We start from the raw sequence: 17,543 nt of genomic DNA, 5'->3' as shown, positions 1-17,543 counted from the left end.
CCCTCTCAATCCCCCACCTCTCTCCCCCTCTCTCTTTCTCTTTTTCCCTCTCTCTCACTCTTACTTTCCCCTTCTGTCCATCTATTAGGTAACATTCAGGTTGTACTCTGTATGCTGCATTTCTGTCATGTCTAACATGAATTGTCTCATATAACCAGTTGTAATGTGCAGTTGTGTTATGCTAATCAGTCTTGTGTTATAGGAAATGTGTGTGAATCTCTGTTGTTCAGATAACATCATGTAATGTAGATGCTAAAGTCAGTAATTGTATTAAATTGGTTATGCATATTCATGACCTTACACCAACACATTATTATTTCTAATTTATCTGTTTCAGTTGTTGGTGGGAGGGATCAATAACCCCAGTACAGAAACTCCCTACAGTGTTACAAGTCTTATTATGATTTTGTACTGATTCTATGATGCTTTTGGGAAACTCCCCCCAGTGCTGTAATGTGTTTATAAAAATACTCACTCAGCTTTTCTGGATGCTGTGACCACTGGCATCAGTCTCAGTAGACATTTCTCTGATGGTTCATATTTCCTCAGGACAAACTCATCTAGCTCCTCTTCTGAGTTCAGCAACACAAACACCAGAGCTGACCACTGAGCAGGAGAGAGTTTAGCTCCACGGAGATTATTGTAATCTTCTCCGTTCAGGTATGTTTGAACTTCCTGCACTAGAGAATGATCATTCAGTTCATTCAGACAGTGGAACAGATTGATGGATTTCTCTGGAGAGAGCTTCTTCCTGATCTTCTTCTTGATGTACTTGACTGTTTCCTCTGTGCTGTGAGAGCTGCTTCCTGTCTGTGTCAGTAGACCTCGTAAGAGAGTCTGATTGGACTCCAGTGAGAGACCCAGAAGGAAGCGGAGGAAAAGGTCCAGGTGTCCATTCTCACTCTGTAAGGCCTTGTCCACTGCGTTCTTAAGGAAGACAGACATTGTTGATCTTTTAAAGAATGTATATTTTTTCTGTTTCAACACATTTGTGTTGTTGGAGATGAAAGAGAGAAATGCATATAAAGCAGCCAGAAACTCCTGAACACTCAGATGTACAAAGCTGAACACCTTCTCCAGTTCAAACTCCTTTCTGAAGATCTGGGTACACACTCCTGAGTACACGGACACTTCTTTGACATCAATGCCACACTCTCTCAGGTCTTCCTCATAGAAGATCAGGTTGCCCTTTTCCAGCTGTTGGAAAGCCAGTTTTCCCAGTGCCAGAACAATATTTCTAGTCTGGTGAAGATCAGTGTCAGTTTTTCCATGGTACTTTCTGTCCTTGTATTTGATGTTAAAGATCAGGAAGTGTGTGAACATCTGAGTCAGAGTCTTGGGGATCTCTCCACTCTCTGCTTCACCCAACATGCTCTCTAGAACAGTGGCTGCAATCCAACAGAAGACTGGAATGTGACACATGATGTAGAGGCTTCTTGATGACTTCATGTGTGAAATGATTTTATTGGCCAGGATCTGATCACTGATTCTCTTCCTGAAGTACTCCTCTTTCTGAGGGTCACTAAACCCTCGTACCTCTGTTACCTGGTCAACACACTCAGGAGGGATCTGATTGGCTGCTGCTGGTCGAGAGGTTATCCAGAGGAGAGCAGAGGGAAGCAGATTCCTCATGATGAGGTTTGTCAGCAGCACATCCACGGAGGTCGACTTCGTTATGTCTGATAAGCTCTCATTGTTATGGAAATCTAGAGGAAGTCGATACTCATCCAGACCATCAAAGATAAAAATGACTTTATAAGCATCACAGTCTATTAACTGTAATGTTTTTGTTTCTGGGAAAAAGTGATGAAGCAATTCCATCAGATTCTTTTCCTTCTTTATCAAATTCAGCTCCCTAAAAGGAAGTGGAAATATGAAGTGGACGTCCTGATTGGCTCTTCCTTCAGCCCAGTCCAGAATGAACTTCTGCACAGAGACTGTTTTACCAATTCCAGCAACTCCTTTAGTCAGCACTGTTCTGATGGGTTTGTCTTTGAAGAGGTCATTACATTTGATGGGTGTCTCTTGTGTTGCTGGTCTCCTGGATGCTGTCTCAATCTGTCTCACCTCATGTTCATTATTGACGTCTCCACTCCCTCCCTCTGTGATGTAGAGCTCTGTGAAGATCTCATTCAGAAGAATTGAGCTTCCATGATCTGAAATTCCTTTAATTTTTTTATATTTCTCCAGTAGTTTGCGTTTGAGCTTTTGCTGATATCCAGAGATCATCTCTAAAACAACAGAAACACATGATAACAGTAATTTTATTTGTTTGCACTAAACCCACATGAACTATGCCACCTTCAGATATGCTGATAGTAAATAGCAAAAATGTATTTATTTGACATCAAGATCAATAATCTATATGGTCATGGTCTGGTGGTTAGGGAATTGTGGGTTGTGACCAGAGGGTCGTGGGTTTGATTCCCAGGCCTGACGCCATGACTTGAGCAAGACACCTAACCCCAACTGCTCCCTGGGTGCTGGGCTAGGGCTGCCCACCGCTCTGGACATGTGTGCACCACAGCCCCCTAGTAATCACTAGTGTGTGTGTGTGTGCGTGCGTGTGTGTGTGTGTGTGTGTGTGTGTGTGCGTGCGTGTGTGTGTGTGTTCTAACTGCACAGATGGGTAACTGCGGAAGACAGATTTCGATTGCGGTGCAAATCACAATTGACATGAAATGTGGCAACTATAATGTTCTCACAAATAATTCTTCTACGAGCATTTAAATGCTGAAGGCTCTTCTAAATTATTTTTATTGATATATGATTAAACAGTATGTGCTAATGGCTGTAAAATACTTCAACAAATGTGTTTTATTATGAAGATAAAGTATGAACAGTGTGTTGTTTGTCTATTGTTTCTCAGTCAGATAATGCAAACCAGTCAGATTTACTAAAGTGTTTCTATGCTAATCAAAGATGTCTGATCCAAAATTGCTTGTAACATGCAACAGCTCAGCTGGGGCTAAGCCATTTTTGGCCTCCAGAGGGAGACACAGATCAGCCACACCTGTCACCCAGCCCACTGGAGTGCAGCTCACAGGCCCCCTGGTGGTCCGTGTTAGTTAAAGAGATCTTAAGGGCTGTCTGCTGAGTCTCCTCTATTCCTCCTCTCTACAGTCTTGAGTTCTGTCTTCACACTCTTGAGTTCTCATCATTCTTCCTTGGTTGGAAGAGACGTTTTTAGCAGTTTTAATCATGTCAGCCCTTTCCCCTGACATCTTTAGTTGTTGAGGTTCTCTGTGCTGGTATCACACTGGTTTGGTCACCCTGAGGGTGATGGTTTGATCCCTCAATAGGAGTTTTGGGGTTGAGGTTATGGGCGTGTCTGTAATCATTCCCCACGCCCAGCTGGGATCAAACATCTACAGTTCCAGAACCTTTTTATTGGTGGAAATACAACAAATGGTTCCAAATTAGATTCACAAACCAGAGCAGTTCTGGTTCCTCATTGGTGGAAAAGGGTCGACCTAGTGCTTAGTGCTTGATCTTGTGTTGTCATGACACCCCGTCTGCTTCCATTGTGACCACGCCCCCATTTGACTGAGTGCTTCAGTCATATATAGTGTGTGCATATTGTTATGACCCTGTCTTTTTGTGTTCGGGAGAAGCCTATCTGTTACAGGGAGTCCAGTCCATGTTCCACTCCAGGAATCCCTGATGTCCCTGGGAACATGAAGTCTCCGCCCTCGGCTTCCTGGTATATAAGGAGGAAATGAGAGGATCCCCGTGGCGATTCAGCCTTGCCGAACTTGTTGGAGATTGTGAACTTTGAGATATTGATATACTGTGTATGACCTTGTGATTTGGATTTGGATTTGCGTGCTCCTTTAATATAACTGTATAGAGTTGTGTATATAGATATATGTATATTGGTGGTTTGTGTGTGCACACGGTGAGTAGGAAGTGGCTGCCATTTTGTTTGGGTTGTGGGTTTGTATCTGTTTTGTATATAGGAAGTCAGAGTAGTGTTGTCTTTTTCACCCTGTTAGTATAGTTATGTCTGTTTCTTTCTAGTATGGTTTTTGTTAGTTGTTTTGGCCTGGGTCACTTCTGACGTTTGTACCTGTGTACACTTTGTCCTGTAAATATATTCTGTTTGTGAAAATTTGTAAATACACCAATACTTTACATCTTCTTGGATCACTGTGTCATCCATATTCCACCCCTTCACACCCCTGTTACGGCCTAGAGCCTAGATAGTTCGTAACAATATAGTATATTGTACAGTGCATCTATATAGACAGGGGTGGCCAACCCGTCAGAGACCAAGAGCCATTTTGTTTACTTTGTTATGGCAAAGAGCCACATCATGAGTGGTGAGTGTAATTTGTTGTGTGTTGGCGAGTGTAATTATTAGCTGTGAAGACAGTCAAATTCGTGTTTTCCACTACGCCGGTTTTAAAAGTATTAGCGGCTCGCTAGGCTTGTAAACAAACCGCGCACCATGAAAATGTAGCAGTGTGTCGCCCCGTTTGTGCAGGTGAGCCCGCGGACCGGCTGGGGAGCCGCGGGTTGGCCACTCCTGTATATAGACTATGATTATGCAAGATTGATTGCAGTCTCCTGTGTGATTGTGTAGCTGTCAGTCTCCTGTGTGATTGCACTCTCCTGTGTGATTGTGTCAGTGTCCTGTGTGATTGCACTCTCCTGCAGAGTTGTATAATCCAGGTTCAGAAAGTAAAACTCCTCACCAGGATTTTGTTCAAGCTTGCTCTGCTCTCCTGTGTGATTGTGTCACTCTCCTGTGTGATTTTGTCCAAAGTGTGGGTCACGTTCAAATTTTCCAGCCCACAGCCTCTGTTGACCGTAGCATTTTATATTTCACCAGAAGATGGCATTGTATACTATACTATACTATACTAAGGCTGGGCGATATGGAGCAAAAATAATATCTCGATATTTTTTAGGTGAATGGCGATATACGATATATATCTCGATATTTTTTCTTCCCAAAAGGTAACAACAAAGAGGCAGTAATAAATCAAATCTACGTCCCAAATGAGTTGTGCGAAGAAGAGTGGCAGGACAGGGCGGAAGTTGTTAAAAGAGAAACTCAAGTAAATTCACTATTCACAGTGTTGTGCGTGAACGAGTTCAAAAGAACACGTTCATTGAACACGCTCATTTTTTCGTGAACGTTGAACTGAACGAAACACATTTTTTTATAACTTGAACGTGAATTATTTCACATTATGTGTCATGAACGGTAGACATCACTGTAAATGAACGTTGGAATTTGTTTCCATTGAAAACTGAGTGATTTCTGTTTTCTATTTTGAAACGCAACGAGAGAAAGTTCCTCCCTCCTGTATTCTCGCTGGTGCCGCTTAAATCATGCATCACCAGACAGAAATGGTTTTGACGTTGTGTGCACAATGCATTGTGGGCAACGTAGTGTCCGCATGAGAATAGTTAACATACTGGCTAGTTAATAACATACTGGCTTCCGCACGACGTTACCCGTGATGAATTGCAGCAGAGTGGGGTAGGCATAGCACGTATAAGAACGTATAGTGATTTCTAGCTTGTAGTTTCTTTATTTCCTAGTTGGATGTGCACGGTATTCACGCCTTATCTGTGATTCGTGGTTTTGATTAGCTTCATGTTTGTGTATGGTTAAAGTCTCTGTTCCATTTTCAGGTTCGTAGTGTTTTGGGTTTTCAGTTCATGTTTGGTCTCCGTGTTCTCTAACGCGATATCGTGCCTGGCAATACATGTATGTTCTGTTAGACTCCATGTTCATGTATGGCCGTTACTTGCTTCCCGTGTGTTTGTTCATGTCAGTGTATGTAACAATTAGTTGTACTCTTGTGTTTGGTCTAGTTTTGTGCCCTTGTAATTTCCGCTGCCTTTTAGTGTATTAAGCGTTAGTTCTCTATTCATCATGCCACGTCATTCGCGGTCCACTCGCGTGTCATCTGTAAATGTAAGATGTGAAATAAAATCTAATGAGATTGTACTATCTACTTCGCATTTGTGTCCGCCCCTTGATTGCGCAACAGCCAAATCGTGAAAAAAGTATTTGAATATCTCACGAAAAAAAGTAAAATGAACTGAACTTTGAACTAGTTCATAATTAAAATTGTGAACTTTGAACGTGAACTGTTCATGAAATACTTCCACACTACTGATGTAGCTCCTCGTTTAGGAACTAAATCATTCACAGTGTGAGCACTGCTGCTCTCTCCGCTGTTGGCCATGTTTATTTTGCGCGCTGCACGCATAACCTGCGTCCTTGCGTCATAATGTCGCGATATAGCGAAATCCTATCGAATAAAGAAATGTACCGGTATTTTTGTGAACAATATTATATCGCCCACCCCTATACTATACTATATAGAGGTGTGCCAAAAAATCGATTCATATATCAAAAATCGATTCTCATTTACTACGATTCAGAATCGATTTTAAATGTCCCAAAATCAATTTTAAGTCATGGTGAAGTCTCGCATTACGTAATTACAAAACTTTACGCAGACTTTACGCAGCAGATTCTGGGACACACTCATGTGCGGAAAAGTTTTAAAACAGATGGAGGAAAGAGATATTCAACATGTCCGGTCTTCATTTAAGGCAAAAATATGGGTTCATTTTGGTTTTTACCGAATGCCGGGGAAGACCGAACTGAGGGTTTTCCATCCACCGAGTTTTTGCGCATTTTGAAAATGCGCATGAAAAAAGCTGGATGGAAAAAGTCCAAAATTCAAAAAAAGCCCCAAATATCGCAAAAAGATTTTTACGCTAGGAGGAGGTGGAAAAGTTAGACTATCGCATCGCCAAAATTCGGAAAAACTGGATGGAAAAGGGTTTTTCGCAGTTCTGGAGAGAGCAAAAATTGAATTTAACTTAAAAAAATGTTTCAAAACCTCAACGTGCAAAAATGCGTAACTGCCAGATGGATGTAAAAACCACTATTGTTTGGCGTCCTCTCACGTGATCTAAAGTTTATTCGCATAACTGTAATGAATGGAAACAAGGCTTAATTCGCATTTTTTTCTGCCGAAACTTGGAAATTGCGCATTATTTTTTCGAAAGGTTTGGATGGAAACACGCAGAGCCGGAGTGGCTAATCGGGAGATTCCGGTGGATTCCCGATGGGCCGGCTCATATCAATCTCTAGTTTGGGCCGATTGGGAGGGAAAAATAATTTTGGGCCGGATTTGGGCATGAAACTCCCGGGCTGAAAAAGGGGCCCACTCCGGCCCTGGAAACACGGTAGTAGCTCGTTTGTAAGGCGTGTGTACGCGGTGAGCACGGGAACGTTAATATAGAGAAGGGTGAGAAATAATATAGAGAAGGGTGGACCCAAGTGCCGGCTCGCAAGATCAAGACGTTTGACACTTATCAAATGTATTAGCGAGAGGGAAACGCGCACAGCAACCCAGAACAAACAAACAAAACAACGCGGAAGACTCAACGCGCAAAAGAATAGAAACCAAAACCGTGAGGGTACGGAGTAAAAATAGAAACAAAAAACAACGCGGAAAATACAACGCGTGAAAAATAACACTCAACCGTAGTGAGATTCGAGGAAGAAACAAAATAACAACAGTAACTAAAAAACAGCGTGGATAAATGCAACGCGAAAACGAAACCAAGGACGCCAGCAGAAGTAATTGGAAAAAAAACGCCGCAGCAAAATAAAACCCTTCCCAAAAATAAAGGCAAAACGGATAGGAAGAAATACAGGATTGGGAAAACTTGAGATGGGTCAGGAAGCGACGCAGGAGATAGATACTCGAATAAGTAAAGAGAAAGCATAACAGAGAGAGGTGGCGAGACCATTAAACGATAAGCAACCACAGAGAAAGCAGGGACCTGGCTGTGTATGGTTACGCTGGTTTAGTCTGGGACTGACTCTGGTGCCCCTAGCAATGGCTGGGGGAACTGCATCCGAGCCAGCCCTGAGAGCTCGCAAAATGAAGCTCAAGAATTTTGGTAACAACAAAAATTTTATTTTACTAAAGCACTTTATTTTTGTTAATTAAATGTGAAAGACACTTAATTTTCTGTATTTATCATTCTGTCTTGCAAAGCAGACTGTAGTAGATCATGCAGATTTTATAAACTGAAGCAGATTTTTATAAATCAAATCGTTTTTTGAATCGAAAATCGTTTTGAATCGAAAATCGATTTTGATTTACTATACACTGTGTCCCCCTCCCCAGAATACCAGGCTGAATGGGTGTGGCCCCAACACATGTCCACCTCACCAAATCTGGACAAAAAGTCTGGACACCCCTGGTGTAAAGTGTCCTGTGTGTTTGCATCTTCTTCAATATATCAGAGATGTGGATATTCAGATGTGATCTTCAGTACATAATCAGTGATGTGTATATTCAGATGTGATGTTCACTACATAATCAGTGATGTGTATATTCAGATGTGATCTTCAGTACATAATCAGTGATGTGTATATTCAGATGTGATCTTCACTACATAATCAGTGATGTGTATATTCAGATGTGATCTTCACTACATAATCAGTAATGTGTATTGTCGTGGTCCCCACGGCAACCCCTCTTCTTTGTGTGCTTTTATTTTGAAATCCCTTATTGTGTCTGACTTCATGCCCCACCTTGAACCCCGCCCCCTCCTCATTGTTTTCAGGTGTGTCTCGTTTGGTTCTGTGTTTTATTCAGTGTATTTGGCCTGTGTTTAGTCTTTTGTTTTGTGAGTTATTGTAAGTTCCACTAGTTTTGATACTGTTTGTAATCTTGCTGGTCCATGTCTTTAATGTCTTTATGTCTCCCCTGTTCTGTGTATTAATGTTCTCCTTTAGTGTTAGTTGGTGTATTTGGTTACTGTTTGGTTTGTCTTTGTTTTATGTCAGTATATTCTGTGCAGTGTTGGTTGTTTTGTTATTAAACTACTTCAGAGTCCACACTTGTGTCCAGCCTACCTTGCCCAAACGTTACATGTATAAACAGACCTTCACTGAGTGCAGGACTCCCTGAAGATCCTCCAGTCTGAACTGGGATGGTGCTGGAACTGGACTTTTCCTGAACTGGAGGAGAGAACAGTGGAAAATACCAACGTTATTAACATAATTAACTTTGTATAAAAGAGGATTTGCAGCTATGAGAACTGCTGTATTCATTTGTTTTTATATACTATACTATATATATATATATATGCAATGTAAATGGGTAAATGCAATGTAAGAATGCTTTAAAAATAGATGTTAATAGTTTATTTGTTAATTAACAAAATTAATGAAAAGAATCAGTCAAGTCTGGCCCCGCCCACTACCCCTGTGGTGCTTTCATGTGTCACGTCTGGCCCCGCCCTCTACCCCTGTGTGGTGCTTTCATGTGTCACGTCTGGCCCCGCCCTCTACCCCTGTGTGGTGCTTTCATGTGGTGCTTTCATGTGGCACGTCTGGCCCCGCCCTCTACCCCTGTGTGGTGCTTTCATGTGTCACGTCTGGCCCCACCCTCTACCCCTGTGTGGTGCTTTCATGTGTCACGTCTGGCCCCGCCCTCTACCCCTGTGTGGTGCGTGTTCTCTTAGTTCCGCCGTTGTTTTAATTGCCTTAGTTTTCCTTCTGTTTGTCACACCTTCTGTTTTCCCGCCATATGTTGAGTTTTGTCACCTGTTCCTGGTTTATCCTTGTAGTAGTTGGGTTTATATTCCCTGCATGTTCGAGTCTTTCCTTGTAGCTCTATGTGTTTATTGTCATGTATCATTTGGTGTAAGTTTGCTTGCTCTCATGTTCATGTAAATCTGAGACTCTTGTGTTCACTGACAGCCTGGTTAGTGCTAGTGCACGTGTCCATGTTGTTCTATGTTCTGGTTAGTGCTAGTGCACATGTCCATGTTGTTGTATGTTCTGGTTAGTGCTAGTGCACGTGTCCATGTTGTTCTATGTTCTGGTTAGTGCTAGTGCACGTGTTCATGTTGTTCTATGTTCTGGTTAGTGCTAGTGCATGTGTCCATGTTGTTCTATGTTCTGGTTAGTGCTAGTGCATGTGTCCATGTTGTTCTATGGTTGAACTTCCCTAGTCCATGTTTTGTTGAGTATGTGTATCACTGCTAGTTTTTCTGTTGGCTTTAGTGTTTGTAGTATCAAGTGTTTTATTCTTTATGTCTATTCTGTCTTAGTGGTTGTTGGTTTCTGGTCTTGTGGTTGTTTTGTATTCTTATGTTCATCGAGTTCCCGTTTAGCGTACAACTGTTACCGTTAGTTCTCCTGTTATATTTTAATCTCATCTCCATCATGGGTTTAGTTATTTTGTTCATAATCCCTCCCCACCCTCTCCTTTCCCTGTCAGCACAGCTGGGCTTCCAGATGTTACTGGAGTCCCTGTAAATAAAACATGTTCTTCTCAGACATTGTGTTCACCTCCCAGCTCCCCGACATTACAGTCAACTCTAAATCAGATCAAATTTGTGTGACCACCCTGTGTCTTCAATGCTTCCAGGTCCACTTGCACAAAGTCAGACATTTTGTAGAATTACAGTCAGGAGTCTGATTAATCAATGATACCAAACAGCTGATAATGATCTTAGAAAGAAGATTTACAACTGTGAGAATTTTATTCATGACCTTCGTATGTATATAAACCCAGTAATTATAAATAAATATTAACTGTGGTCTCTGATCATCTCAACATTCAGATTCATCTCTTACCTCCATATGTAATGTTCATGGTCACTGGTGCATTAAACTGATTCCCATGGAGCTGAGGAGCACAGATGTTCCCTCCTGTTTGAGCTGTGATGTTGGTCTGAGCTGTGATGTTGGTCTGAGCTGTGATGTTGGTCTGATCTGTGATGTTGGTCTGGACTGGAGTAGATCCCTCCATCTTCTAATCAGACGTTACTTCACCAACACCACTAAACATCAACATATGAGGATGGCATTAAATAAGTTAGTGTTTCACATGTGTGAAATAGCACCACCCAGAGTATGACACAGGTCAGTGTGTCTCACAGTTTGTTTATTCACGGAGATCTGCAGTCAGCATTATTAAACAATTATGAAATAGTAAACAAACAGCAAATTATATTTTATTATTTGAAAAATTTAATAATTTTTGAATAAAATAATTTAAAAAATACAGGATAAGTTTGTAGATGGTTGGCTGTGAGCAGGTTCGTATTATTAGTACACAGTTCAATCCCATAATAAAGGTTCTTTCACATATGTGTAGGGGTTTCACCTACTAATCCTTTAAAGTAAATATAATTTGTGTTACCTTAATCATTAATCAGTCTCATTAATTTAGAATCAGTCTCATATTCTAATTATACCAGAACCACAAGTTTAGTTATCAACTAAGGGTAATTAATGTTTTGGTATCTGAAGGATTTAACTATGAATTCTTTGGAGGTTTTGGCAACAACCACTTTTGAATGACATCAACAGACAATTTGGTGAAAATAAATGATACATTTATTTAAAACCAACTATTCTAAAACACAAACAGCATCAACAGGTATCAGTATATTAACAGTGAAGACTGGGTATCTAGTGTGTGTGTCTGTGTGTGTGTGTGTGTGTGTGTGTGTGTGTGTAAAAAAAAGGGGAGGAGTAAGTGCGCGCTTGTGCGCGTATGAGGAGGCGGAGTTGTAATCTCAGTTCTCCTATGGAGAACAAAGCAACTAAAATGGCGCCGACTTTAAACAGTAGAGCAGCGCGACTGTTAATGAGCTCAGCTGGTTTATTCCAACGTGGTCAGAACAAAGAGTAATGGCGCTGGCTTACTAACTAAAAATTAATGTAGTGTGTCTGAGAATGGGAACTACAAGTTGTCAAATATTCAGAAGATAAAACATGGAGATTGCATGCCAGGTGGAGAACTTTGTAAATACAAATCTTGATGAAGATGATGAAAATAAAGTTAAACACATTCGGAATGTATTAACAGAAAACTTAGTTAACTCCACAGTTCAAGTAACTTTGCCCTTTTATAAACTATGCCCAGCGGTTAGAGTCTCACATGTTGAGGATTTTGGGTAGTGTCGTCGTCCCTGAATTCTCCTGGAATTAGGAGAGAATTTCCACCGCCAGCTCCTCGTTGATTAAAAGCGACGTCGTCCAGGTGTGCTGGGGAATCGTCCAGGAATGAGAGTCTCGTTCACGGTTTAACTACAGGGAATTGATCTCCTTTGTTTCAGTCCGTGTGGCCGCGTTAGCAAGCTTGATTGAAGTCGTTTGGTGAAACTGTTGTCGCGGTAACGTTGATCAGTTGCTGGTTAGATTGCACCGTAACTCGGGTTCGTTAATGAAGTAATAACAACTTTCAGCTGTTTGCTGTTAGTCGTTGCAAAGTTCGCGTGTTCTCAAAGAAAACCGGAGAGAGAGAAATGATGGAGCCTCTCTTTAATAGGTCTAACCTATGTGTCGGTCAAACCAGAGAGAGAGGGGGATATTACGGAGCCTCTCTTTAATAGGTCTAACCAGAGAGAGATAGATGAATGGTTGTTCAGGGTATTTAAACACCTGAACTGTAGACACACCCTTACTTCCGTCAAAGCAAGCTTGTTCCATGTGTTGCCAGTGGTACTGCCACCTGCTGGTTTAGCATGGTACCTACATATGAATACATTAATTCAGATCCCATCAAATTATGTTTCCAGTAATTTTTCAATTTAGGAGTATTGAAAAGAAAACTGAACTTGTAAATAAATTTACTGATGACAGTCTACCACTCCATTAGCTCCTCCCCTAATGATGATGTTATATCTCTCCTCATTAGTTCCTCCCCTACTGATGATTGTATACCTCTCCTCATTAGCTCCTCCCCTACTGATGATTGTATACCTCTCCTCATTAGCTCCTCCCCTACTGATGATGGTATATCTCTCCTCATTAGCTCCTCCCCTACTGATGATGTTATAACTCTGCTCATTAGCTCCTCCCCTACTGATGATGGTATATCTCTCCTCATTAGCTCCTCCCCTACTGATGATCGTATATCTCTCCTCATTAGCTCCTCCCCTACTGCTGATGGTATATCTCTCCTCATTAGCTCCTCCCCTATTGATGATGGTATAACACTCCTCATTAGCTCCACCTCCTTCTATATACTCCACTGTATATACTCTGTACTGTATATTCTGTATGTACTCTGTACTGTGTATACTGTATGATACAGTATGATACAGTTCAGAGTATATGCAGTATTGTAATGTTCTAGCCACATGCAGATAAGTGGACAAACACAAAAGCTGAGAGAACAAGGGTTTATTGGCCTTTTCAGAGTCTTTCTCTACTGAAGGGACACAAGGGGACACATAGCCAATCTGTAAAGAAGAATTACACTGATGCTTAGGGCACAGTGGCATACAAACCAGCCAGATTAACACTAAACACAATAACTTTCAGTACAAATAGTGACATACAAACCAGCCAGATTAACACTAAACAGAATAACTTTCAGTACAAATAGTGACATACAAACCAGCCAGATTAACACTAAACAGAATAACTTTCAGTACAAATAGTGGCATACAAACCAGCCAGATTAACACTAAACACAATAACTTTCAGTACAAACACGTGAAGAGAATTAACAGACAGTACGATAGACACCAGTGATCAGTGATGACAAGTACACATTGGAACAGACACCAGGCAGCATATCAAACATTAGGACAAACAAACACCGAAACAGACTAAAGGTAGAGACAACGAATAAAGGAAAAACTGAAACTAAGAGTAACACACAAGACAAGCGCACAAAACGTAGAGGGGAAACAGGACAAATCTAACAACTTACCTAATCTACCGACTTCACTGAAGAACACAAGGGGCACCAGGCTGTAGGAACTAAACAACACAGAGGAAAACAGAACACAAAACTGATAGAGAGGACAGAGAGGGACTAAAACACAAACCAGAATACAAAGGCAATAAATATGGAAGCAAGAGTCCAGGAAACTGTCAAACAGAGGAAACACAACAGGAGAACAACAATCAATGAGCGTCCAGGCTGGAGTGAGAATGAGGGGTTTAAATACACGATAAAGTGAAGACAAAAACGAGACACAGGTGAACCTCATAACTAGAACGAGAGGCTGAACTAAGGTGGGGAAAGAAAACACAGAAAACGGAAAACACGACAGAAGGGGAAACCAAATGTTAAGAACAGCACGTGACCTCCCGGAATATTCTGTACACCTGCTGCTCGTTACTTCAACCTTTTCACAACTACTTAATCTTCCCCCTCTCACTTCTGGGTTGTGAAGTATTGTTGCCATGCCACATACCAAGCGTTCTGTCCCTCCTGTGTACCGACCTCTGCTCTCGTTCCAGACCTCGTTCCCAGCCTAGTCCCACTGTACTTTCATCCTTCTGTCTACCCGCCGTGACCCTGGACGCCCTGACCTCGACTACGACTAACCCATACACCACACACGCTCAGCGGAGTTATTCGTCCATTCAGGTGTTCTGTATTCACGTCTCTAATAAAAGCAACTATATTCCACATTTGGATCCTTGTCTGCCTGGTTGGTTCGTTACACCAAGAATGTGATAGAGCAGGGGGCGGGGCCATCTGTTACAAGTACATACTATATCATACAGTATATACTGAATATACTCTGTACTGTATCATACTGTATATACTGCATTATAACATTGGGAATATAGGTTTTCCGTAAATACAAATTCTCTACAGATAATTTATTTAAACATCTTTATTTCATGTCTAATATGTGTAGTCTTAGTGCGCTTTTGGAATATACTGTATTTGCAACCACCAAAGCACAATATAACAGATTAACATTAGGAGTTCTATTACTGTAACGCTGGGGTGCAGTGTGAAGGACGAGACACGGATCCTTGCATACGCAGCCAACGTCACTGCTTTATTGAAGTTTGTGTTGCGCAATACGCGCACAGAAAACACTGAAACTCACACACATGCAACGTGCAAACTAAAGACAACGACAAGCACACGACACTGCGCGAACGCACATTAAATAGACAAACTACATGAGCCCCGAGTGATTACGAGACGGGCCACAGGTGGGACGAATGAACACACGCAGACACAACCACACCCACGAGGAGCCACAGACGCAGACGGCAAGACGCAGACGACGTAGACACACGCCCACAGGGAGGGGTCCGGAGCTGTTCCGTGACAGAACCCGCCACCAGGGGCTCGCTACTCCCGGAGCGTCCGGCGCAGCTGGAATGCCCCGAACCTACACCGACGGGCAGGTCCGGAGCCGCTGGTCTACGAGCCTCCGAGAGCCGTCACCCCCGACGGCAGGACCGCCACGAACCCCCTAAAACACCCTCCCTGGGAAGACGGGGGAAAACACGTTAGACACACTCAACGGGACGTTCACCCACACACAGACTGGCACACTAACACACAGAGGCACGAAAGGGAATAACGGATTGGGCACACATACGGGAAGACTTACGAACACAGGCACACACAAACATGAAACAGGCGCCCAGCTACGCGCCAAGACGAGAGCCCAGAGGAGCGAGAGATCGGGAGCTGCGGGCACCTTTCCACCTCCAGCCGTAGCTGCAGCCCCTCCACTGGGTGCTGCGCGGCCGGCTGACGTGCCGGGTGCTGCGCGGCCGGCTGACGTGCCGGGTGCTGCGCGGCCGGCTGACGTGCCGGGTGCTGCGCGGCCGGCTGACGTGCCGAACGGGCTGTGCGGACGGTCCCCCTCGGTCTCCATGTCCTCCTCCTCTTCTCCTTGGCTCCAGTCCATGGGTCGCTCCGGGCTGCCACCCCGGGCACAGTCCATGTCGCTGTCACTGGAGCGGTCGGAAGAGGGGGTCCACTTCCCCTTCGTGGTCTCGACCGAAAGTTCCGAGGGGGGGAGGCTCTCCTCGTCCTCTCCGCTACCAGAGCCCTCGGACGGAGGGTAGTCTCCACCGTAGCCCACGGTGGAGGCTTCGTCTAATGACGGGGGGTAGTCCTCTCCACCGTAGTCCACGGTGGAGACGTCGTCCAACGACGGAGGGTAGTCCTCTCCACCGTAGTCCACGGTGGAGACGTCGTCCAATGACGGAGGGTAGTCCTCTCCACCGTAGTCCACGGTGGAGACGTCGTCCAATGACGGAGGGTAGTCCCCTCCACCGTAGTCCACGGTGGAGACATCGTCCAACGACGGAGGGTAATCCTCTCCACCGTAGTCCGGCTCCGACTCCTCGCCTGGGGAATCCCCCTCCTCCAGCTCGCTCTCGGGGTCCCTCACCAACACGCAGAGCTCAACGGCGTGTACCCGCAGGGGTGCGGGCTCCCTGGCGGACGAGGGGTGATACACCCTCCATATTCGCACCGCCTCCTGGCGGAGCCCCTCCGCTGCCTCGGGGTTCAGGTGCTTCCGAGCGTGACGCAGCAGGGACGCACATACCGGGTCTCCCTCCAGCTGCGCCAGCGTAGGCGTGGTCTTGTCCTGCGGGGGCTGGTGTTCCTCCACTCCACGGCCACCCTCTGGTGGCGTACCCGTCTCGTGCCACTCGAGGACGCCGACCCGTATGAGCGAGCTTCCCCGTGAAGACGAGGGCGAAGTGCGGTGATGCCGCTTGCTGGGTTTCTTCTTCCCCTTCCTGGACTTGGGCTTATAGCCGGGCATTGTCCTGGTGTCTCAACGTGGCTTGTCGTTCTGTAACGCTGGGGTGCAGTGTGAAGGACGAGACACGGATCCTTGCATACGCAGCCAACGTCACTGCTTTATTGAAGTTTGTGTTGCGCAATACGCGCACAGAAAACACTGAAACTCACACACATGCAACGTGCAAACTAAAGACAACGACAAGCACACGACACTGCGCGAACGCACATTAAATAGACAAACTACATGAGCCCCGAGTGATTACGAGACGGGCGACAGGTGGGACGAATGAACACACGCAGACACAACCACACCCACGAGGAGCCATAGACGCAGACGGCAAGACGCAGACGACGTAGACACGCCCACAGGGAAGGGTCCGGAGCTGTTCCGTGACAATTACTACTGTCTGACTACTCTAACACTAGGAGTTTTATTACTACTGTCTGACTACACTAACACTAGGAGTTCTATTACTACTGTCTGACTACACTAACACTAGGAGTTCTATTACTACTGTCTGACTACACTAACACTAGGAGTTCTATTACTACTGTCTGACTACTCTAACACTAGGAGTTTTATTACTACTGTCTGACTACACTAACACTAGGAGTTCTATTACTACTGTCTGACTACACTAACACTAGGAGTTCTATTACTACTGTCTGACTACTCTAACACTAGGAGTTTTATTACTACTGTCTGACTACACTAACACTAGGAGTTCTATTACTACTGTCTGACTACACTAACACTAGGAGTTCTATTACTACTGTCTGACCACTCTAACACTAGGAGTTTTATTACTACTGTCTGACTACACTAACATTAGGAGTTCTATTACTACTTTCTGACTACACTAACACTAGGAGTTCTATTACTACTGTCTGACTACACTAACACTAGGAGATCTATTACTACTGTCTGTCTCCACTAACACTAGGAATTCTATTACTACTGTCTGTATTATCTATCACAGACTCACATACTCACCGTGT

At 43.7% G+C, this 17,543-nt stretch overlaps 2 protein-coding genes and 1 long non-coding RNA gene across 3 annotated transcripts in view; 1 reads left to right on the top strand and 2 right to left on the bottom strand.

Moving 5' to 3' along the window:
• Positions 1–11,086, top strand: part of LOC143487708 (uncharacterized) — a 30,036-nt gene extending 18,950 nt beyond the window's left edge. The window contains exon 4 of the long non-coding RNA XR_013124338.1: positions 8,175–11,086. This is a non-coding gene — a long non-coding RNA (uncharacterized LOC143487708). The remainder of the gene's footprint in view (positions 1–8,174) is intronic.
• The window catches only part of LOC143487704 (NACHT, LRR and PYD domains-containing protein 3-like), a 25,312-nt gene extending 11,098 nt beyond the window's left edge, over positions 1–14,214 (bottom strand). The window contains exons 1-3 of the mRNA XM_076986800.1: positions 13,734–14,214; positions 8,939–9,013; positions 476–2,231 (exon numbers count right to left, since the gene is read on the bottom strand). Of these exons, the coding sequence (XP_076842915.1) occupies positions 476–2,231; positions 8,939–9,013; positions 13,734–14,214 (2,312 nt within the window). The remainder of the gene's footprint in view (positions 1–475; positions 2,232–8,938; positions 9,014–13,733) is intronic.
• LOC143487703 (NACHT, LRR and PYD domains-containing protein 3-like) overlaps positions 1–17,543 on the bottom strand; it is a 267,073-nt gene that overhangs the window by 75,046 nt on the left and 174,484 nt on the right. The window lies entirely within an intron of this gene.

Source organism: Brachyhypopomus gauderio, unplaced genomic scaffold, assembly GCF_052324685.1.
Source record: "Brachyhypopomus gauderio isolate BG-103 unplaced genomic scaffold, BGAUD_0.2 sc49, whole genome shotgun sequence".
In the NCBI taxonomy this organism is placed as follows: Eukaryota; Metazoa; Chordata; class Actinopteri; order Gymnotiformes; family Hypopomidae; genus Brachyhypopomus; species Brachyhypopomus gauderio.
This window is presented reverse-complemented; position numbering and strand designations above follow the sequence as displayed.